The 22,109-nt window shown below is 40.2% G+C and overlaps 3 protein-coding genes and 1 long non-coding RNA gene across 11 annotated transcripts in view; 2 read left to right on the forward strand and 2 right to left on the reverse strand.

Annotated features, from left to right (window-relative positions):
* Positions 1-773, reverse strand: part of ark2ca (arkadia (RNF111) C-terminal like ring finger ubiquitin ligase 2Ca) — a 10,462-nt gene extending 9,689 nt beyond the window's left edge. For 2 of the 3 annotated variants that reach the window (XM_032540445.1, XM_032540443.1), the window contains exon 1: positions 526-773. Coding sequence is in view for 1 of the 3 variants with exons in the window: in XM_032540442.1 (XP_032396333.1) it covers positions 526-586 (61 nt within the window). In the remaining 2 variants the exon portion in view is untranslated. The remainder of the gene's footprint in view (positions 1-525) is intronic. The other variant, XM_032540442.1, reaches the window with a different exon arrangement.
* Positions 1-9,670, forward strand: part of LOC116704815 (uncharacterized) — a 19,575-nt gene extending 9,905 nt beyond the window's left edge. The window contains exon 3 of the long non-coding RNA XR_004335778.1: positions 9,551-9,670. This is a non-coding gene — a long non-coding RNA (uncharacterized LOC116704815). The remainder of the gene's footprint in view (positions 1-9,550) is intronic.
* ark2n (arkadia (rnf111) N-terminal like PKA signaling regulator 2n) overlaps positions 1-15,658 on the reverse strand; it is a 22,743-nt gene extending 7,085 nt beyond the window's left edge. Inside the window, exons 1-6 of one of the 6 annotated variants that reach the window (XR_004335773.1) lie at positions 15,386-15,658; positions 13,647-14,543; positions 8,758-8,928; positions 8,175-8,289; positions 6,642-7,085; positions 2,115-2,117 (exon numbers count right to left, since the gene is read on the reverse strand). Coding sequence is in view for 4 of the 6 variants with exons in the window: in XM_032540425.1 (XP_032396316.1) it covers positions 6,896-7,085; positions 8,175-8,289; positions 8,758-8,928; positions 13,647-14,505 (1,335 nt within the window). In the remaining 2 variants the exon portion in view is untranslated. Of the gene's footprint in view, positions 1-2,114; positions 2,118-4,330; positions 7,086-8,174; positions 8,290-8,757; positions 8,929-9,265; positions 11,989-13,646; positions 14,544-15,385 lie in introns of those variants that run through there. The other 5 variants (XM_032540425.1, XM_032540426.1, XM_032540428.1 and 2 more) reach the window with 5 other exon arrangements.
* A 1,020-nt stretch (positions 15,659-16,678) lies between these two features.
* Positions 16,679-21,321, forward strand: atp5fa1 (ATP synthase F1 subunit alpha). Its single transcript, XM_032540424.1, has 11 exons — positions 16,679-16,833; positions 18,177-18,252; positions 18,363-18,532; positions 18,811-18,984; positions 19,188-19,354; positions 19,684-19,984; positions 20,112-20,336; positions 20,415-20,522; positions 20,610-20,754; positions 20,861-21,011; positions 21,104-21,321. The coding sequence occupies exons 1-11, from the start codon at positions 16,774-16,776 to the stop codon at positions 21,180-21,182; spliced, it is 1,656 nt and encodes a 551-aa protein (XP_032396315.1). The 5' UTR covers positions 16,679-16,773; the 3' UTR covers positions 21,183-21,321.
* Positions 21,322-22,109: the final 788 nt, after the last annotated feature.

Consider the following 22,109-nt stretch of genomic DNA (forward strand, 5'->3'; position numbering starts at 1 on the left):
CACAATCCACACAGAGCAGTGGATATTATTAGCTGAATCTGAGCTAGTATATGTGACCGTATGAAGCTATTGGTATTTTTCAGTAACGGTAACTTAGCTGTGACTGCACAAAAAACGCTGCAAACGCACGTAAACACCGCGCAGTAAAATATAAACCAGACCGCGCTAGCACAGCTGAGGATAAAAGAAAAGAGGGGCTGCCATTTGACAGCTGCAGTCATTTGATGCGGTTAACAGGCCTTGAAACATCCTAAAAAAAACAAACGGCCATTGCTTTTATATGACATTAAAAATGTCTTCAGTCAGAATAACCAGGATTTGACGGTCTTTAACGGCTAATTTCACGCGACGCTACAGTTAGCAAGACAGCTAATGTTGTCTACGCTCGACTGTCGCTATTATGTTGGCTTGCGTTTTTGCTAGCAGGTGTCAGCTCTGTTTACATCATTTGAGGAAATTAAAAAGAAGGAAAAGCCGAGACATTTGTTAGGGTTAGAATAAGAAAGTATATAGGGCTAGTCATACCTCTATTTCTAACTGAGCCGAAGACGGGGAGAACCAGATATCCAACATGTACTAACACCATCCTGGGTCCTTCTTTGTTGTGTGGGTAGCCAGTGAGACAGATGGTCCATGGAAATGATCCCCTCCAGTCCACAGCACATTCAAACGGAAAGGCTGCACTGCACGCACACACAGACCCGAACAACCAATCACTGAGCCCCACCGATAAGGACCCTCCGGCTTTGGCACCCTACACCACCAATGGGATGAGCAACGGGGCGGGGATGTCTGTTTTGGACAGCCCGCCCCTCCATGACTGAACCAAATATTCTCTATGACCGGAGACGGTTATAGAGCATCTTTTACTGAACCCACCAGCCCAGACAAGGAACTTGGTAATGGCAGTGGGAGACCCTCACAGAGACATCTGGTGGAATTTCAGTCTAGTGAGCCACAGCTATTGTTTATTTAGAATTTGGCGTGGATATCACTGGAATGTTTTTCAAAAATATTAAAATGGAAATTGTATGTTAATGTACTTTTTGAGACTAAAGGCTCCACATGTTTTCAATCATTTTGTCCGATAAGATCTGTTCCTGTTTCACCATTGGGATTTACATTAGTTCACCAATCTCATATTTAGCATTGGCATGTATACATCAGAAATAGAGGTCTGCTTATCAAAATTAATTCAAACGCAATTTAAATATTACCCAATAACCTGTAATATATTATTCCGCACTGTGATGGGTACTACAGATGATCCACTGGGTCCCCAAAGCAGGAAGATTAAGGTGAAACTTTATTTTAATACGCTGTGATGGAAAGTAGATAAGCACATTTACATTACACACCATTTAGCTGACGCTTTCATCCAAAGCTACTGACAACTGCTATATCTGTCAGAGGCCACACGCCTCAGGAGTAACTGAGTTAAGTGTCTTGCTCAGGTGTATCGCAGTGGGAATGGAAACCAGATCTCCCACACCAAAGGCATGTGTCATATCCACTGCACCATCATCACTCAATACTCTACTTAAGTACAGTTCCTTTGAGGTACAGTACTATAATTTGTTTCTACTTTCACTACACTATATTTGCAAGCCATACTTACCAGTGACATTCATTTTTACATACAAAGCGTATGATCAATTTATATGAAATGATACATCAAGATTAAAGGCCTTGCATACCCACACAGGAATTTTTAGTCCACACTCAAAGCCCCATGTTTTGGATATATTATAAGAAGATTCAATTCATCGGACTTCAATCCTCACCAATTTAATTTTCTTTCCTTAGGCACACTGGACATCCGACACTCCTTAACACATGAGTAAAGACTACATAGCCTGTTCGTAATAGGAATCTTTTAAAGGAGAAGAAAACACATTTGATTAAATTAGATTACACTTTTGGACCCAGTAGATCAGTTGTCCCAGACAGGATCGCTCAGTGGGAAGTAACCAACAAACACAGCCATCAGGGAAATGTGGCTGAATAATCTGCTACAGAACATTAAGAAATATTCAATTCTCATTATAATTCATTTGAAAAACAGCCTCTCGCTGTGTTGTACCATTTCCCTGTACAGCAGATATGCTGAAAACTGCCTGTGTCCTGAAAACCTTTCTGCCTTCAGTGTTAAGCCTGAAGGGGCAAGGAACAGATGGGCATGGGGAGGCTGAGGGGGTCACAAAACTCTTAGTCCCATATGTCCTCGTCTTCCAGTTCCCACCATCTAATGCTTTAAGCCTGCCTTGCCACACAAAGAGCCTTTCACAATGCTTTACTATCAGTGCAGGTCTGACTACTGCAATCAGTTCCCTTTACTAACAAATAACCTTTAATACTGTCAAACTCTCTTTTTACTACAATACCTTTAGGATAATATATAACCAGAGAAACTGCGATGTTTGATTTTCTTGAAAAATGAATTTCCATTCTGACCTCATGTTCATGAGTCACATTGCTTTCTATTTTAATGTCAATAAACGATTTATTATATTCAGAGCGGCAGCGGTCTTTAATTGTCAATTCCAATAATTTTTTTGTCTATGAATATTAAAAAAAAGTAGTACAAAAAAAAATACAAATCTCTTTCCAGTGCCCACGTCACATCCTCAGATTCCTTGTATTGTTTGACCAAAACTCAAAGATGTTTATTTTACAGTTAGGGTTTGAGATCATTTGGATTTTAATGATTCTGATTCCAATTCTGATTCTTCCTTTCGAGTCCGGTTCTTATAGCTTCTCGATTCCAATTCTTTGAGGGTTGGAGTTGAAATGGGTCACATTCTTATTTCACAAATAAGGTTTTATTTTGATTCCATGGTGGGTTGCAGTGTACAAGGCTTTTTCAACGCAAAATAAAGCCACACTAGAGCGCTGCTTACTGTACTCCATGGCAACACAACAAGCCCCTGGCTGATACAGAAACCAAAACTTGCGCATATTAAATTTGGATCCGATGATCAGATTTGAGACCAAATCCTCCAAACGATTCTACTGGGATTGTAATTTTTAAAACAATTCCAAGTAGGAGTTGGTCCTCGATGCCCAACCCTAGTTATATATGACAAAGAGAAGCAGCAAATCTTCTCTTTTGACAAGCTTGGCTTCCCCCTCCCACTATTGTTGCTTGAAAAATTACTAAAGCGAATAATTGATTATGAAAATAGTCAACTAATTGACTAATCATTTCCAATCTACATATTTTACATTTGTTCATTTGAGTTCTAACTTGTCTTTTCAGAACATAACATGAAGGATGGAAATAGGTTTTAAAACAGCAAAAAGTTGACGTCTCAAGTACATTTTTTGTTGTGCTCACTAGTAATTAGAAGTAGTCACATGTTTTTGTTGTTGTTTTTGTCAAGCCCTCTGGTGGTGGCTGGAGCATCATTAACAAGTGAGCTGTCATTTGGAATAAACCTGGAAAAGCACTTGTACAACACAGAATCTAAAGCTGCATCATTTAGACTAAAAAGACATCTGCAAGAGGAAGGATACTTATTTCTGGCTTTTCAGAGTGAGCCAGCGCATTCACTGCTCTGTGAGGCCACCACGGCCCTGTAAAAATTAGCATACAGCTGATGTTCTGCCCCGAGGGTGAAAAGAGCTGGCTAAAGGGCTTTGGTTTTAGAAAAAGGGCCCCACAGACTGCATTGCTCCACTCCCTCATTGTCCTCTTCATGCAAACTCCATATGTCCCCCTAGCGGCAGGTGTCACAGTATGACCTCTGACCCTGCATGCAACTTTTGTGGGTGAGGGTGAAGTTGTTTTGTTCACAGCGAGGCAGTTGTCTAGACATTTGGCAACTGGATAAAAGAAAATAATTAGATGTGTCATAAAGTATTTTACCTATAATGGCAATTATTCTCACAGCTACACACAAGAAAATACTTGTGCAAAACACTTTTTGATAGACAGGACTTTTTAAACAGTGTGCCGCCATTATTGTATTTAAATTTGAGGGAGAACTTTGTAAGTAGAATTTAAGTTGTTTGCTAAAGTAGTAGTTAAAGTGGTCTGAAAGGATGAAAAGCATGCAACCAAATGTCATCGTCTTCAGTTTAAAGTCTTTTGTCCCAATTACTTTTGATGGACAAAAGTGGCAGCCACTTTTGCAAATAGGCATTGATTCCTCAGACTTACATGAAAAAAATAAATCCTCCCCAGTTCAGTTTTCCTACCCTAAGCTTGGCATTAAACAATCATTATCCTATCAATCACTGCATGAACAAAGACTACATACCAGTTTACTGCTTTTATAATGAATTAGCATTTTCTAGAGACAAGGAAATAAATTGCTGTACAATTAGGTCATTAAATAACGCTCTATTTATTTAGTTTTAAAATAGTTTCTTGTTGTTCTACAGACATAATTCCAAGGAAGTCGAGGACTTGCAGAAGCAACACAATAACAAATAGTTTTGTTAATTTAAAAATACTGACAGTAAAATAAAACAATAAAAACAGAAGAGCAAAGGTAAATTACGGATAATGATTATATCTGACTTGAGGTTAAAGATGTGACCAAACATGCTATGTGCAACCATCGTCAAGCATACCCGCCCTAATTTTATAACAAACCTCTAACACTAAAAGACATTAGTCTTACTAACATTTCATAATAATCCTAAGGAACAATAACAAATATGGATTTTGCAAGCAGAAGTGGCCTGGTAAAAGAACTGCCATCGCAGTGGTAGCTGTATTTAGTGGAAAGAACTGGCCAAAGGAAAACAAAAACATTAGACTACACTGTATCTTGAGTTTGAAACAGAATAAAAGTTACCTCATTTCACAACACATGAATGACTTCCAAGTGAAAATATTTTGACTAATAGCAAATTTAAAACAAACTGGAAGCAGATTTCAAATCCAGAAAGGAAACAAACTGAAAACATGAATTGCATTTAGACTTTGGTTTAGTTCCTTATATTTAGGATTTTCCCTTCCCTTCTGTGACCAGCAGAAGTTAAATAATTTTATTATAGAATACTCAAGCATCACTTAGGAAAGTAGATGCTATTTAATATGAAATAAATTAATCATAAGTGTTGAAACAGTGGGTGGAATTGGATCATTGATACAAATTTACCAGTGTGGCTGCAGTACTGCGAGACAAAAATAAGACCACAGGAAAAGAGAGAGCAAGCGAGCCCTGAGGATCAGGGTATAAACAGTTTCTATAAACACCCCCAACACCTGGGTACAAACTCAACACCACTTATACTTTTTTTAGTGTGCTAAATTCACATCTATTATTAAAATATTTATTGTGGAGATAGCAAAATCCACTGCTTTGTAAGGTAAAATAATAAGCTTTATACGGTTCTAAAAGAAAATAGTGCACATTTCAAGGCATTCTGGCCATCTTGCTTTGCAGTATTCAATGGAAGATACATTTCCTCAGTTGTTATAAAGGGGTTCCCGGAGGTTTAAAGGTGTTTGCATCCACTCAGGATAAGCATGCAAACAATAAGTGCACCCGGTCAGCACTCCAGGGTTATACATTCACTGAAAACTACGTCACCTGGGACACTCTGACTCTACAGCAACACAGCAGACTCTGTGGCTTTTAAAACATAAGACAGAATTTCTATTGCCAATACACCCCCACCACATAGTGCTGTGGTGGAAATGAGTCAATGTGTTTGCGTTTGTGTATTTCTTTCAGAGTCTGAGTTTAACCAGTGGTTTTCTGTTTGTTTTCATGAAAAACGTACAGGAATATGGTAGTATTTCTGAAACAAAAGCTCTCGATTTAAATCAGACATTTTGGGAAATATGCTAGATGAGAAGATAGATACCACTCATGTATGTCCATTAAATTCGAAACTAGAGCTAGCAGCGGGTTGGCGTAGTTTAGCACAAACACGGAAGTCGGCGAAACAGCTAAGATAGCTTTTAACTATTTCTAGGCCAAAAATAGTCTGGCATAAGAACACCCTATACAGTGAATCGTTGTTTTCCCACTTAGTTTTTTTTAATGTGTATTAAACAAATGAAACAATTATAATTAAAATCAGTGAGATTTAGAGGTGTTGGTCAGATGATTTTGTTACCGTAGACAGAGCCAAGTTTCCACCTGTTCATAGTTGTGCCAAGATAAGGGCTGCAATCAATCTTCTTGTCAAACTCTCTGCAAAAAAGCAAATAGTTATTTCCCAAAATGTCAAACTCTTCCTCTAAGATAAACCAAAACCCTGCCAGACAGCACAAGAGCATTAGGCTATACATAGACTGAATTAAATGTGTAAATATGTGAAACCAGTGGTGAGACTTTTTGAAAACAAAATTGACCCTAAGCAGGTACAAAGCCAACGTTGTGGTTCACTGTACAACAGAAAGTGTACCAGCTGCCTGGACCACAGGTGACTGCAGACGAAAATGCCAAATCTGAAAAAAATGCCATTCAAAGTCTGTAGTGAAGCAGGTCAACAGCTGTGTTGTGATACTGACCTGCTGTCAAGCAGCAACTTGATGCTTTCACTATATATTTATCAAGCACACAACACAAAGTGACAACCTCCACCTGTTATCAAGGGGTAGCTGAGGTATTAAATAAATGGTAGGATATTGCTATCATTAACTGATAAATCACTCTTACGTAAATTTCCACCTGCACTGTGCCATTTTATTACAACTGAATTCAGCGCTGACAAGCCAAGATCAGGGAATCACGTCAGTAGAATGGCTTTGATACATGATTGTTGAACAGTAAGTTAAAAACAAACGGTGCTCTGGAGCGGGAAGAGTCCATGAGCGGTTACAGGCGAGGCCGCAACTATAGGAGGGATTTCAGTTGTAACATGGAGGCAAGACAAGAGGGATGAGTAGGAGTCAGAGGGAGAAATAAGAAGTCTTCAGTGTACAGGTTGTTTAAAGTAGGTATTTGTGTCCGGCGTCCTCATCCAGTGTGAGGTCCACCACTTCAGGAGGGGACACCCAGTTGGGCTGGGGGGAAACAGTAGTCCAGAGCTGTGGTTGAATTGTGCTGTTTAACTGCTCCACTGAGTTCTCCTTCCAGGTGGACAAACTCTTTATCACCCCTCCACATGGGTGGGTGAATCTGGATTGAGAAAAAAAAAAGTTAAAATAAATTTGTAAAGTTAAATTTGTTCTCCATCTATCTATCTATCTATCCACACACACACGGCCAAAAGTTTGGTTACACCTTCTCATTCAATGCACTTCCTTTGTTTTCATGACTATTTACATTGTCGAATATCACTAAAAGGAATCAAAACTATGAATGAACATTTGTAGAATTATGTACTTAACAAAAATGTGTGAAATAACTCTTAAATAGGTCTTATATTTTAGATTCCTCGAAGTAGCCACCCTTTGCTTTTTTGACAGCGCTGCAAACCCTTGGTTTTCTCTCAACGAAACTCACCTATAGGATTATTAGGAAGACCTGTTCAGTTTCTCATTAATGCAATTATCTAATCATCCAATCACATGGCAGTTGCTTCAATGCATTTAGGGGTGTGGTCCTGGTCAAGACAATCTCCTGAACTCCAAACTGAATGTCAGAATGGGAAAGAAAGGTGATTTAAGCAATTTTGAGCGTAGCATGGTTGTTGGTGCCAGACGGGCCGGCCTGAGTATTTCACAATCTGCTCAGTTACTGGGATTTTCGAAAATGTCTTGTTGATGCTAGAGGTCAGAGGGGAATGGGCAGACGGATTCAAGCTGATAGAAGAGCAACTTTGACTGAAATAACCACTCGTTACAACCGAGGTATGCAGCAAAGCATTTGTGAAGCCACAACACGCACAACCTTGAGCCGGATGCGCTACAACAGCCAAAGACCCCATAAATGAGAAATTGAACAGGTGTTCCTAATAATCCTTTAGGTGAGTGTACAACTTCATCATAAGAAGAATGTAGCATAATATGGATGTGAAAGCAGTTATAAACAACCTATGTGACAATAAAAATTCTTTGGTTAAAATACACAAATAATCGTGATAATAATCGTAATCACAATATTGATCAAAATAATCGTGATTGAGAAATCTACAATGTAAATAGTCAAGAAAAAGGAAATGCATTGAATGAGAAGGTGTAACCAAACTTTTGGCCTGTAAAATATATATATATATATATATATCTATATATATATATAAAAAATATAAAGTTTCCCCCACTTTACCGTGCTTTCTCTTGCACTCCGACTATTTCCACCTCACTGTCAGAGGAAGCAATGTTAATCTGGCCCTTGTTGTATTGAGAACTTTCCTTGTGCGACAGCTCTGCCTCCATGTGGCCTGAAACAAATGAGAGGAACAGAGTCACACATTGTGAGGACCAGAGCAGTGGGGAGCTTCAGGCCTTGTTGACATATAACGACTGCAGCTGCTTTGACACAGACAAGAAAACAAAACAAAATGATGAATCTGACACGCTGTTCGAAAAGCTGACTGGATAGCATGGAGCTACACATTGGACAGAACTTTAATTGTGGACCTTTATGTTCATGTCTTGACAATGCCGGCTAGTCAGTCATAAAAGATCAATTCTTTTGTCTTGAAGCAAGGCAGCGAGTTTTTTTTTTATAGCACCCAATGCAAGCAAGTGGTGTGTGGGATGAAGGCAGTAGTACTTCAAAGGCGTCTTGCTGAGATTAATAAGACCGTTTCCCCCACAAAGCACTTTGCACCCATGCTTTTAAATGTACTGTCTTCACTGAGAGGAGTGGAAATTATCAGTTTGGATTCAGCGGGTTTGTAACTGACCTGAGATAGAGCACAGAGCTTTTATACACCCAGAGTGAGCTGCCATATCCTGGCCTCTGTGTGTTTTTAGCTCATGCTTAATCACCGTGGGCCGGACTGTCTCCACACTCATACTCTCCTGGTTAGAATCAGTGTCTGAAATATCATAGTGACCCACTACTGGAAGCCCGTCTGCAGAAAACAAAGAAAACACTTCATTATTCAAATCATGCTTTGCAATCATAGGACTGTTTGGAACAGAGACTGGACACCGTATCCATAGTCCTGCTAACTGCAGCGTCTACAATAAGGAAAACACACACCATTTTCCAAACTACAAAAGGTTTACATCAACAGTGAATTTGAACATTTTTGGCTCATCCAATCTAATAGCACTACTAAAACATGAATAACAAAAAAAGCGCCCCACTGTGAATAAGGTTATCAGCAATATCCAAATTTACACTAGTGAGGCTTTTATATTATAAGAGTAAATAAATAAAATAAATAATCATTAAGTGTTTTTTTCCTCTATTTATTGCTTTTAAAATAACAGCCATTCACATAAAAACACTAGAATACAGACATTACAAAACACTTCAAAATGATTTTACTTAGTGAATAAAATGTAGTGGGATAATAACAGCCAAACAACAGAAGAATAACTAAGGGAACATGTGTCTTTGTTCTACCCTGTCAAAAGGAATCCCTGGGTCTCTCACACACACACACGCGCACACACACGCGCACACACACGCGCACACACACGCGCACACACACAATCCAGACGTGTCTGTAGGTGTGTGTGAGGGAGTTTTTCTGGACAGCATGTACTATGAGAGAACACTTCCTATGAATAGCTGATTGGGTTGAAATAGGTAGGTACTAGAGTTACCAGAGAAACTGAGGATTTGCCAATGTCAAGGCCATGTATCGACGATAGAAAAAGGACTAATGTAAACCAGGATAGTCTCTTTGGTAAACAATGGACTGTCCTTAGTGTTGGTTTTAATGCACATCGTTTGTGAATTGTATGCACAAGGTTCCCTCTACCATGTTGACAAAAATGTTGATTTGAAGGTAATTTCAGTTTTAACAAATGCAAGACAGCAGCTGTTGGATCCATTTAAACTAAATGTAGGTAATTATGCACCATGAACCAAAAACGCCAATATTCACACAACTGGAAACAAAACCATTTGGCCAAGATAAAACAACTAAATAGATAAAATATTCTGTCAGTCACCATGTATCAGCATTAGCAAAGGTAAACCTTGCACACATGCTGCTGATGAAAACTAATTTGGCCTTGCACATTCTAAATTCTAATATAACCACATGCAAACAGGTGGGGAAACAATGCCTCCAGCGTTACCTTTTGTAAAACCTGACAGACATAGGGCTACATATACACATACAGAAAACGTAACACTTTAACGTCCTAACTATAAATATGATTAGGCCAAAAATTCCTTCATCAATGTATTTGATGGTTAGATAGTGTTAGCAGTGTTGAACTGTGACACTATGGCCATCTACATCAGTAAAAGTAGTCTGAGGAGAGGGTTGCAGTGGAGTGTTTTCGCGAAAAAGACCACAGGATCTGAACCAGAGAAGGCCACTTGATCACTCAGATCAGTTAGTTCTTAGGAAATCAGTAAACATTGCCATGCATCATACTGCAGCTGGATAACTGCTGTATATGTTTGAGTTTGATGCCTGGGTTTTCAGGTTCAAATCATGCTGCAGGAACACGCAGCACCTTGTGGAGCACAGGCCAAGCTGGCAGCTTAGTGCACATAAAAAACTAACTAGGCGAATATTATACGAGTGGAAATTTGAGGCTCTTGATATTGCAGCTAATAGCCACAACATAGGAACCCATGCCTTATCTGATGTCCATATATATATATATATATATATATATAGGCTACTAAAAATAAACATTGGAAGTCAGAACTCCCTCACTAGTTTCTTGTTACTGCACAAAGGCAGCAATAGCAGCAAATGTAACAGAAACGCAAATATTACAAAATGTAAACACATCTAATCTAAATTACATCATAGGATTTAAAAAAAGCAGAAATTGGTGGGTTAGTATTGTGTATATACTTAGAGGCAAATTTAAATTGTTATGTATATGTTTAATATGTTATAGTAGCTATACCACCAAAATAAAAAGTTGTCACAAGAATTTAAAAAGTCCTTAACCATTTACAAGCAAAGTGCAAACATAGTTCAGGAGAAAGAAGGGTAATGTAGAGTGTTGAACCCAATTTCTGAAGAAATATTACTATGATGCTCTAGCTATCATTCCCAGTGTGAAGTCAGAAAGACAAGGCACATGCTATTAAGCAGTAGCACCCCACCCAGCACTCATGACGGCTGCCCAGGTGCTGTAAGAATGACACAATTAGCTTTGCTGTGTGTGTGTGTGTGTGTGTGTGTGTGTTACACAAAAACAAACAAGCGAGACGATAAGCAATACAATAAGTGCCCTGACTCAACAGTCTATTGAGATATGCCGTGTGTCACAGATGCTGGAGAAATCAAAGGGGTGAGTTGAATTATTCTGAATGTCGAATCTCACAGTGATTCAGTGCCAGCCAATGCACTAACTTGGCCTCAGGTATGCACAGAGTCAAGTTCAAATGACCAGGTCGGGCCCAGCTGCTGTTGATGGTGTATCCGTTTAGTGACCTTGCATCTTTAACCTATTAATACCCATGGCCATGCTTTCTGCATCAAGTAGTTCCACTCTTGGTAAGATCGAAGTATGAAACAGTGAGGAGTGGTGTAGAAGTGAAATCTAAACATTCAAGAGACCAGGATCTGGAACACCTAGATTTCCATTCTGAGTGACCACATCAGGTAGGGTGTTGTTGTTGTTGTTAGTGGTGGAGGCGAGACTGTTGTTCTCTCGTGCCAACATGTAGGCAGCCATAGTCTCTGAAGACTCTGACGATGGCAAAAAGGAACTGGGTGGGGACGGGCGTCCCCCATGGGATGGATGCTGCTGCCCCTCTATGGCATCACTTGAGCGCTTGGATGAATCGTTGTCCGAGTCGAGGTGTGCAAGCTTTTCCATCCAGATGCGGAAGCGCTCCTCAGTCTGGCGCTGCATCACAGCAAATCGCGTCATGGCCTCCTCCAGAACACTGCCGATGCCGTTCCTGTCCCACGAACTGGTGTCCAGCAGCCCATGAATCTGGGCGCCCACTCTGGATCTCTCCGATGCACGTCTGAAGCCAGCTTTAAAGACATTGAGGCCAAGCCATAAGAAAATACAGTAGCACTTTCATGCTTCGGAGGTGGACTTTTGTATTAAAAGAGAAAATGACAGTTTGATTTTGGTTACGTGCAGATCGACTCTTTCATGCTGATGGACTACATCATGCAGTTGAAGCACTCAAATCTGTGTGCGGGATGTAAAAAAATGGTTGAAAACATTTCATGTAGTACGGATCCCTAATGGGAGATAACTGATGTCTCGGGAAACTGATTCAGTTACCATGGTTTTGAAAATGTGTTAACTGGAGAGACTTTGAGGTAAAAACACCAATTTTAGGCAAATTCATAACAAACCTCTGATGAAGGGCAACAGATATGTCTAACGATAATTTCTTCTAAAATTTCAATCACCTTCAAAAAATATGCAATAGCGTTAGTTTTATTCAAAACCAACACCTTGTATAAGCGCTCTATAGTGCTTCTGATCATAAAAACTAACATTGCATAAACAATTTCCACTCTGAAAACACACTAAGTGACAATAATTTGTTAAACAAAAACCTTGACAAACCACCAGCTAAATTCAGAATTTACCAGGAAAGAATAACTGCCTACCAAAACCAACCCAACAGGTTATATTCCTAGGAAATGCAACCACAGTGAAAAGAACCACCTAAAGTACGCAGCAAGCCTGTGAGTACCACCCTGCCAGTTGCTACTTATGGAGAACTCAACTCACCCAAGAGAGTTCTACATTTATTTAAGAAACATATGCTAAGGGAAGAATCAAAGGGCCAATGTGCAGACAATACTGTCAGAGTTTATTTGTATTAGACACTACTGTGCCGTAGTTTATTTTTTAGCTTAAAGCCATCCTTAGTAAGAGCTATATATGCATTTTTATTTCATCGTACATGACCCATGAGTTATGTGACATGTCAAAGGTGCCACAGAAGCCATTATAGAGAGGATAACCTCCTGTCACCTGAAGACTATGTTTCTACCAGCACACCAAAGCTGAACCGTAACTGTACAGTAAATTGTAACTGAACAGTGTGATCATGCACCCTTCATTGTCTATTTATAGCAAACGTAGAGGATATAGAGCAAATGGCTTACTTGTTGATTTGCAGAGCTCGCAATATAGGTTAGAGTAACACAACTTAGTTTACAACATTCCATGAGTTGAAGAATGTCCACTAGACTTTCACAGCATGCAAATGATGAGATAAAGTTCTAACAAAACATACATTGTTTTACTACAAGTAACTGGGCATAGGCCCTCATACACACATAATCTAAGTATCTAAAAACAGGGTGACTGAATTGAGATGAGTGAGAAAAATAAAAGTGATTGATAAAACAAATACAAAGCAGTGCTTGTACTTAGCTAATATTGCAAAGGCTTTATATAATCCTATTACATGTTCTTACTATATGTGGCATGTGAACATTTGTTTTGGTTTGCCTGAAAATTTTAAGTCATGCAGGCTCTCTCTTATTGTCAAGCTCTGTGTTTGACTCTGATTGCTAGTCATTTTAATTGTCGTGTTCTTTTATCACTATGTGATACAGTGTTCTACATGGGATATCTAAGGGGCTGCAACTGTTACCCTGTCCTACCCCACAGTTGTAGTAGCACTGTGCTATAAGCATGTGTTGTGAACACTGGATGTTACCTGAAATGTCTGTCTTGATTGTCTTGCTACCTCCTGAGGTGTCGTCATCCTCGTCCTCAGAAGTGCTGGTGCTGGAGTCACACGTGAGCTCGCTGTCACTTGTACTGCTGTCCTGCAGCAGGTTATACTTCTTCCGTGCTGCTGCTTCCCGTTTTTGCCTCAACAAACGTATTCGCTCCTTGTGTTTCTGGCTCCGGTGACCTTTCACTTTTGCCAGCTTGCCATTGGTTTGTTTTTCCTGCCCTCCTGCTGCTACCAAGGTGGGCTGGCAGCGGTTTTTCTTTGCAGCCATTGCATTTGGCGGCATCTCACTCTCTGAACGCGACCGCCGAGACTTCCTACCCCCTGTAGCCATAGCAGATGATTGCCTTCCTACTGCCTGCCCAGGATCATTTGCAGCTTCCATGGCGCCCTCTCCATCTTTTCCCTTGGGAGGAGCACCTTCTTCCCCTGAGGAGAGTGTGTCTGAGTCAGCAAGGTGGCCACTAGATGAAGGGGAGAGCATGCAGGGATTTGAGGAGTCACTCTCATAGACATGACAAGATACTGGCTTGTCACTTCCTGTAGAGGCATGCTGAGATTCTGGGGAGTCTCGGCGGAGCTCCTTCATCAGGCATGGCATGGAGAGGAGACTTTGCTCACCCTCTGTATTCAAGGGGCTGTCTGCCTCTTTTGGTGGTGAGCTGGTACTGGTGGTGGGCTCCGTTTTCAGATGCTCATCCTGCTCTCCCTGGACAGAGCTTGTGGCTGATTGTGCTTCATCAAGGCACTCTGGGGGGCACTCAGCATCCACAAATTCTTCTGCCTTGTCTGAGTCAGCCATCTTCATGCTAGTTGAAGCCAGAGCCCAAAGGTCCATCAAACATGGACCAATGTGCCTGGACAGGAGCTCACCTGCTGGAAGAAAAACACATCACTAATTCCAATTCAGTCTTAATCTCTGCTATATGTCTGATAGCATAGGCAATTCATAGGGGCATTATTAAATATGGTGGATATTCAGAATTTTTATCACAAAGGCCAAATATTTGAATAGCTGTATCTTTATAGCATTTTTCTTTTTTACCGACCTGCATACAACGCCGTAAACGTATCCTGTGCATTTTATTCTGTTAACATGTTGCATTGCTACAAACTGTTAACATACCAAAAACAAAAAAAATATTCTCATTGAATTGTATGCAACAATTTGGCCAGAAATTCCCATTATCGACATTACTGGTATGTAGCTAAGTAATGTTGGTTAGCTAGCTAGCTAGCTAGCTTCTACGAGTTACTTTTATTTGTATTCCACTTTGACTTCTCAAACAGCCCGAGAATGATTCCATTTATTTCTATATAAACCTCCTCGGTCACACTGAACCAAGTTTGTGTACTATCAGACATTTAACACTGAATGGTTTAATTACTTTAGTTAGTTGTGTCTGTGGCTAGCTAAGGCTAACACAAGCTTGGATCCAGGCACTACTTACAGCTGCGTAGTGAAGCTAAACTCGATCATAACCTTACACTCTGCAAACTTGGCGAGAAGACGACAAGTCACGGCAAATGTTCAGGTTGCAGGGCAGCTGCCTAGCACGATCCTATAAATGGAAGCAGTATCTAGCCACCCAGAGGCGTAACAAGCAGGATAATGTCAGCAGCTAACGGCTAACGTTATCTCAGTGAGTCAAAGCGGTAACGTTAACGTTAGCCTACTTAGCTAGCATTTAAAATCGGCCGCGCTAGTTACAACTTACCTCGGCGTTAGTTATATTCGTCTTTTCCCAGGGTTAGACTTTTCAACATCTTCGGTTATCTCTAGCCTCTTTGATTTACAAGCATAAACAATGTACTCCTAATTATACGTTACTTCTTTACAACTTTGAAGAATTTGAACGTGTTTTGGCGCAGTGCGCTCGCACCTTTGCGAGCCCTGTTAGCCGTTAGCAGTTAGCTGTGTGTTTATTTTAAAATGTCTCCATCAGCCGTCCGTCTTGGTCCTTCACAAAGCTACATGCGCCACTTCCGGGCATTTTCACCTGGTCGAGCGCCCCCGTGGGTCGGATATTAAAACTACAGGATGGGAAAATACCGCAGTTCATATCATAGATAGTATACGGTAGCTATATAGATGCATGGGACGGAGTAGCGGAAGAGTGCTGCTGGGTTTGGAGCGGAGCGATTTAATTGATTCCCTTCATTGGGTTTTCACAAGCGACAGAGGGAGCGATTAAAATTCCCTAAAAGAAAAGCGCCAAGTCCTGATGTATTATATTAACGATTTACACACTATATTTAAAATTCCGCCCAAATTAAAAGAACGTGATTTTCTTATAGCCTATAATAGGCCTATCACAGAGATGGTGGAAAGTATATTTCACTCAAGCACAGATAACACTACAACTCTGAGGTACTTGAGTAATATGCTTCTGCTCCACAATCTTTCGAAGGTTGGAGTAAAAAGTATAGTTAATTAGCTCTAATTAACTATACTTTTTACTCCAAAACCAAGATAATATTGACAAATTGTCTAGCTCTTAAGCACCCCAATGGCACCCACTTATAAAAAAAAAAAGATTTTACCATGAAATAGTTAATCTATATTTTTGTGCATTAAATTTCAAGAAATGTTAATGCACGGTGCCCTGAACCTGGGTCATAATTATATATCTATAGTAATAACTATGTATTTTATTGAATGTTATTAATGAGTAGGCATGAGTGGTAGTAAACACAAAAGCAAGTATAAATACATGTTTTATAACGTTGATTAAATTCATTAAACGTACAAAACACAGTATAGTTTTAAAACTATATACTACATTATATTTCATTGGTTGTTGGTCATTTGTTGTGAATTGTACATTTATACAATTCAAGAAAAACAACCAATGGAAATGAAATATTAGGGTGGCATCTTTTTTTTTGTTATTTTATGTTGTATCAACCTATGCTTATCCGTTATTTGTTTACTCACTTGTCAATATTTCATTGTCTATTTCTTGTCATAGTTATGAGAAAGAAGAAAAATAAGTAGTTTAATTGTAAGTACTTCCGGGTATCTGCGACCTTTCTACACATTTGTCGCCGTGTCCGCCATCCTTCTCTCTCTGAACCAGGAGCAGGACAGATCCTGCAGGACAACATGCTGTCAGTACGCGTCGCAGCGGCTCTTACCCGCAGTCTTCCTCGACAGGCTGGATTTGTAAGCAACTCTAACGTCTTATGTGTTTAGATTTGTGTCGATTTCCTTTATAAAACTCTGAATGTATTCAAATTAAAAAAGTCATGGCGGTGTTGCGCATACACACGTCTTTGCGCCGGAGGACACCGGGCCCTTCACTCTGCTAGTTCCCAGTCCCGCTGTTATGTTTTGACGCTGACAGACTGCAACAAGACGCCCACAAGCTAGCTAGTACGGTAACTATTAAGCGTGACTAGACGATAAAATGAATCTCTGAATCATGTGTTAATGTGTTGTCAATTAATATGACTAAGCTAAAGAGCAGTGATGAATGTAATTCGTTATTGAAGGTCAGCTTTGTCTCTTTAGCTTTCATTGTTCATGCTAGCTTTCATTGCAAATGCATTTGCCCGGCTAAACTTCGCATAGGTTAGCTGTTTATGTATTGGGGTGACATTAGCTGGATATTAATACTGTTCTTGCTAGTAACTGTTACTGGTGAGTGTCCTATGACCCTGCAGACTGTATGACCTGGGCCCTTCTCCATTATTTTGGCACAAGCCCTAGTCCTGTTGTAGAATGTTTATGAATTTGCTAATATAGAGCTGCAATATTGATTTAGAATGAAATGTTTGTGGAAATGGCGTATATCAATTCAATATTTGAATGAATCCCAGTAACTTAATATTGCATTTGAGTAGCAGACAAGTTTATGAGTTTCCCAAATAGTTAATACTTGGTGAGGTTTGAAAACCCAGAAAGTTATTCTTAATAACACTAGTTGCGGTTCTGAAGCTGTTTCCAAAATCCTCAGTCTCTTGTTGATGAAAAGATATTCTGTCTGCTCCACAATAAAACAATTTACAACTGTTGTCTAAGTTGCAGCTCTGTTTCCTATCCAGATAGTTGGTAATGACATATGTCCTAAAAATGAATGTACTGTTCTCTATTAAAAAAAAATAAATAATCAAAGTAACATCAATACAGACTGATAATAATACTTGTAAATATTGGTTCATATTGTGTTTATTAAGCTAAGACATATCAAAAATAGTAGATGATTTGTTTAGAATAGGAAACAGTTACAAATATTTTTCCCGATTTTTAAACAGTACTGAGTGTACTGGTAATACATGAGACACCCAAACTGGAAGTGCAATTAGGTAAGCTTTCTTAGCACCATGACAAAGTTATTGCAGGACTGTAATTAGATTGAATTAGTTTAAACTGGGTGCACTCAATACATTTGTGCCTGATTTTATATTTGATTTTGCTGATTTTAAAATAAGTGATTCAATTGAAAAGTGCTACACCTTTCAGTCTGCATAAAATTGATTTCTGTACTCGTTCTCATTGTCTTAAAGGTATCCAAGAACGTTGCCGCAGCATGTGTAGGAGTCAAGAATCTACACACCACGCGACCATGGCTGCAGAAAACGGGTCAGTGTTTCAGGAACCCTGTTTTGGCCTACTACTACTATAAAACGAAATAATCGATACACAACAGTGTTTCCAAAGTTGTTAATTAGTGTGCCTTACATACATTAAAGGCACAGCTGAGGTGTCGTCCATTCTGGAGCAAAAGATCATGGGAGCTGACACCAGTGCTAACTTGGAGGAGACTGGACGCGTGCTGTCCATCGGTGATGGTATTGCCAGAGTGCACGGTCTGAGGAACGTGCAGGCTGAGGAGATGGTGGAGTTCTCCTCTGGTCTCAAGGTAAGATTGATGATGTAACCCTTATACGCGAACCTTTCACCGAATGGGTTGATGCTACAGCTCGAATGTTTGGAGTACACGTGTAAATATACTGCATAAAAGACTGTTCCTAGAATATAGAAGAATGTCCATTACTGTAAAAACAATTGATCAAATCATTACATGTTCATAGAATAATTAGTGGTTTTAATTATGTACTTGGAGGGCAGTTGTCATGTTATCAGTAATATGGCTAAAGGGAAACGTGGTAGTAAATACATTTTTCTTCTCTTATCCAGGGCATGTCTCTGAACTTGGAGCCCGACAACGTTGGTGTTGTTGTGTTTGGTAACGACAAGCTGATCAAGGAGGGCGACATTGTCAAGAGAACAGGTGCTATTGTAGATGTGCCTGTTGGTGAAGAGCTCCTGGGCCGTGTCGTTGATGCTCTGGGAAATGCCATCGATGGCAAGGTGAATAATGATAATAATAAAGTGTATTTCTATCACACAATTCATGCATAAAATGCAACACACCGTGCTTTACATAAAAGTAATTAATCATGTTTACAAGATAACACTACCAGGTTTCAATACTACTATACTGTAATACTACTGGTTTCACCAGTTAATAACAGTCCGTTTCTTTTTTTTTTGTTCCACTATTTTCCTAACAGGGTCCCCTGGGCTCCAAAATCCGCAGGCGTGTGGGCCTTAAAGCCCCTGGTATCATCCCCCGTATCTCTGTGAGGGAGCCAATGCAGACTGGCATCAAAGCCGTGGACAGTTTGGTCCCCATCGGTCGTGGACAGCGTGAGCTCATCATTGGAGACAGGCAGACTGGGTAGGAGGACCCTGCTCAAAGTGAATACTTGAACACATGGCAGCATTTGATGTGATTCCAGCTGCCATTGAAATACCGTTACAGCAGTGGAAGTGCTAATACTGACGAGGGGTGGGACACATAATCAGTAATGCAATATATTATAATTATAGCTTGTTGCCATATGTTTTTATAACCATTAATTCTTCTGTTTCCTGGTAGATCAGCCCTTTGTCAGTTCATGGCTGCTTTAAATTTGAATATTAACATAAGATGGAGATTGATTTGTGTGAGACATGGATCTGTTTTTGGTGAATACACGGTGCTTAGTATCAACATTTGTGTTGTAGCAAAACCGCAATTGCCATTGACACAATCATCAACCAGAAGCGCTTTAACGAAGGAACTGACGAGAAGAAGAAGCTGTATTGCATCTATGTTGCTATCGGCCAGAAGAGATCCACTGTGGCTCAGCTGGTGAAGAGGCTGACTGATGCTGACGCCATGAAGTACACCATTGTAGTGTCTGCCACTGCCTCTGATGCCGCTCCACTGCAGTACCTGGCTCCCTACTCGGGCTGTTCCATGGGAGAGTACTTCAGAGACAATGGCAAGCACGCCCTGATCATCTATGACGATCTGTCCAAGCAGGTGAGTTTTATTTAATCTGACTGTTAGTGGGGATGTTTACACAGAGAGAAGCAGCTGCTGTAAATCATTTTATTTTAACAAACTTTAGTTAGCAGAGAAACGACAACCTTGTATTTTCTTTCTGCAGGCTGTCGCCTACCGTCAGATGTCCCTGCTGCTCCGCCGTCCCCCTGGTCGTGAGGCTTACCCAGGAGACGTCTTCTACTTGCATTCCCGCCTGCTGGAGAGAGCTGCTAAAATGAACGACAACTTTGGCGGCGGCTCCCTCACAGCCCTTCCCGTTATTGAGACACAGGCTGGTGACGTGTCGGCCTACATTCCAACTAATGTCATCTCCATCACAGACGGACAAGTGAGTGTGTGACTCGTTGACTTGCTTCATTCCAGTTGAACTCCTGAACCCAGTTATTAATGCCGTTTTCTCATTCAGATCTTCTTGGAGACTGAGCTGTTCTACAAAGGTATTCGACCAGCCATCAACGTCGGACTGTCTGTGTCACGCGTCGGATCTGCTGCCCAGACCAAGGCTATGAAGCAGGTTAGCCTTCCGTGTAATCACCCGTTTCCTAGCTATTTCACAGTAAATGTCTTTGATTCTGACTTGTTGATCTCTGTCCATCACCAGGTGGCTGGTACCATGAAGCTGGAGCTGGCCCAGTATCGTGAGGTGGCAGCCTTTGCTCAATTTGGTTCGGATCTGGATGCTGCCACTCAGCAACTGCTGAACCGTGGCGTTCGTCTAACGGAGCTCCTTAAACAGGGACAGTACTGTGAGTATTTAAATTCAGTATTAAATGTCCCTTAGTAGGCTTCTTTCAGAAAATGTATCCATTCTACAGTTGTCTTATGTTCTGTGACTGTATGCATTTGTGTCAGGTCCAATGGCTATTGAAGAACAGGTAACAGTCATTTATGCTGGTGTGAGGGGACACTTGGACAAAATGGAACCTAGCAAGATCACCAGGTTCGAGAAAGCCTTCCTGCAGCACGTCCTGAGCCAGCACCAAGACCTGCTGACAGCTATCAGGTAAGTTGAAGAGCTTCTAGACACCAGCATTTAGATTTATAAAGTGTGTTCTGTATGTATGCAGTTTGTAACCAATCTCTTTTTGATTGCAGGGCTGATGGCCAAATCTCTGAGGCATCTGATGCTAAACTCAAACAAACTGTGTTGAATTTCCTCTCCAGCTTTGAGTAAAGTGATGCAGTTTGATCTGGTTCTTTTCCTGTTCACATAGTGCAGCCTCTGTTATACTTTCTATGAACTTAAAAAGTGGCACTTGATCTTTAATGTACAGATATCTCTTAACCGAGAATAAAGTATTCCAACTAGTTGACTTGGTCTCTTTTTGTGTTTGGAGCACTGTTGGGTTCCTTTCTGATATACCTTGATGCAGCATTATTATATTGTGTCTTGCAACAATTTGCAGATCCTACTGATCAAATAACATTTGTCTGGAAACGGTAGAAGTGGAAAAATTAGTGAGCGGCTCACTGGGGCTTTACCAATTGATTTATGTAATGGACTGAAACATGGAATGGCTGCAATAGTACATGAAGGTAGAGATGACTAGCTTTTGTGTCATACTTGGCCTATCCCACTGATCAGTCCCATTGTGGAAAATCACGTAACTTCCACTTTAACTGAGGAACAATAAGAGTAGCAATTGGGGAACACAATCTTAAAGCCAGCAATTAAACTACAATTTCAAACCGATTCACCCTTTTTAAATGTGTTTTGAAGGTTCTTGTAGCCCCACTCTCCATCTTCTCTGGAGATTGCTGTAGTTGATGTTGCTTTTATGGCTCAAAACTCATGGCTCAACAAATCAAAGGAATTGTTTGTTTTTTGTCAAAATTAAATCAGTTTTTTTCTTAATATAACGTAGTACAAGCCTACAATAAATGGTCAGTATCATGATTATCATCAGTTATCTACTTGCGTCTTTGTTTACAGGGTAAAAACAGAATGTGAAGGGTAACCTCCACCAAACAAACTACAGGGCCCTCTGCTGGTGAGTTAAAAAAAAACTAATTTAAAATGAATTGATTAACTTAATGTTTGTACAGGCCAGTACCAACAGACAGTTTTAACATAGTAATGTCGCACCCCATAAATGTTTTT

Source organism: Etheostoma spectabile, chromosome 16 (genome assembly GCF_008692095.1).
Source record: "Etheostoma spectabile isolate EspeVRDwgs_2016 chromosome 16, UIUC_Espe_1.0, whole genome shotgun sequence".
In the NCBI taxonomy this organism is placed as follows: domain Eukaryota; kingdom Metazoa; phylum Chordata; class Actinopteri; order Perciformes; family Percidae; genus Etheostoma; species Etheostoma spectabile.

Bases quoted from the DNA above. Each gene is read 5' to 3' on its own strand.
- atp5fa1 (XM_032540424.1), top strand. From the start codon at position 16,774: ATGCTGTCAGTACGCGTCGCAGCGGCTCTTACCCGCAGTCTTCCTCGA. The intron at 18,253-18,362 runs GTCAGTGTTTCA...CATACATTAAAG, and splicing joins ACCATGGCTGCAGAAAACGG to GCACAGCTGAGGTGTCGTCC. The intron at 20,755-20,860 runs GTGAGTATTTAA...CATTTGTGTCAG, and splicing joins CCTTAAACAGGGACAGTACT to GTCCAATGGCTATTGAAGAA.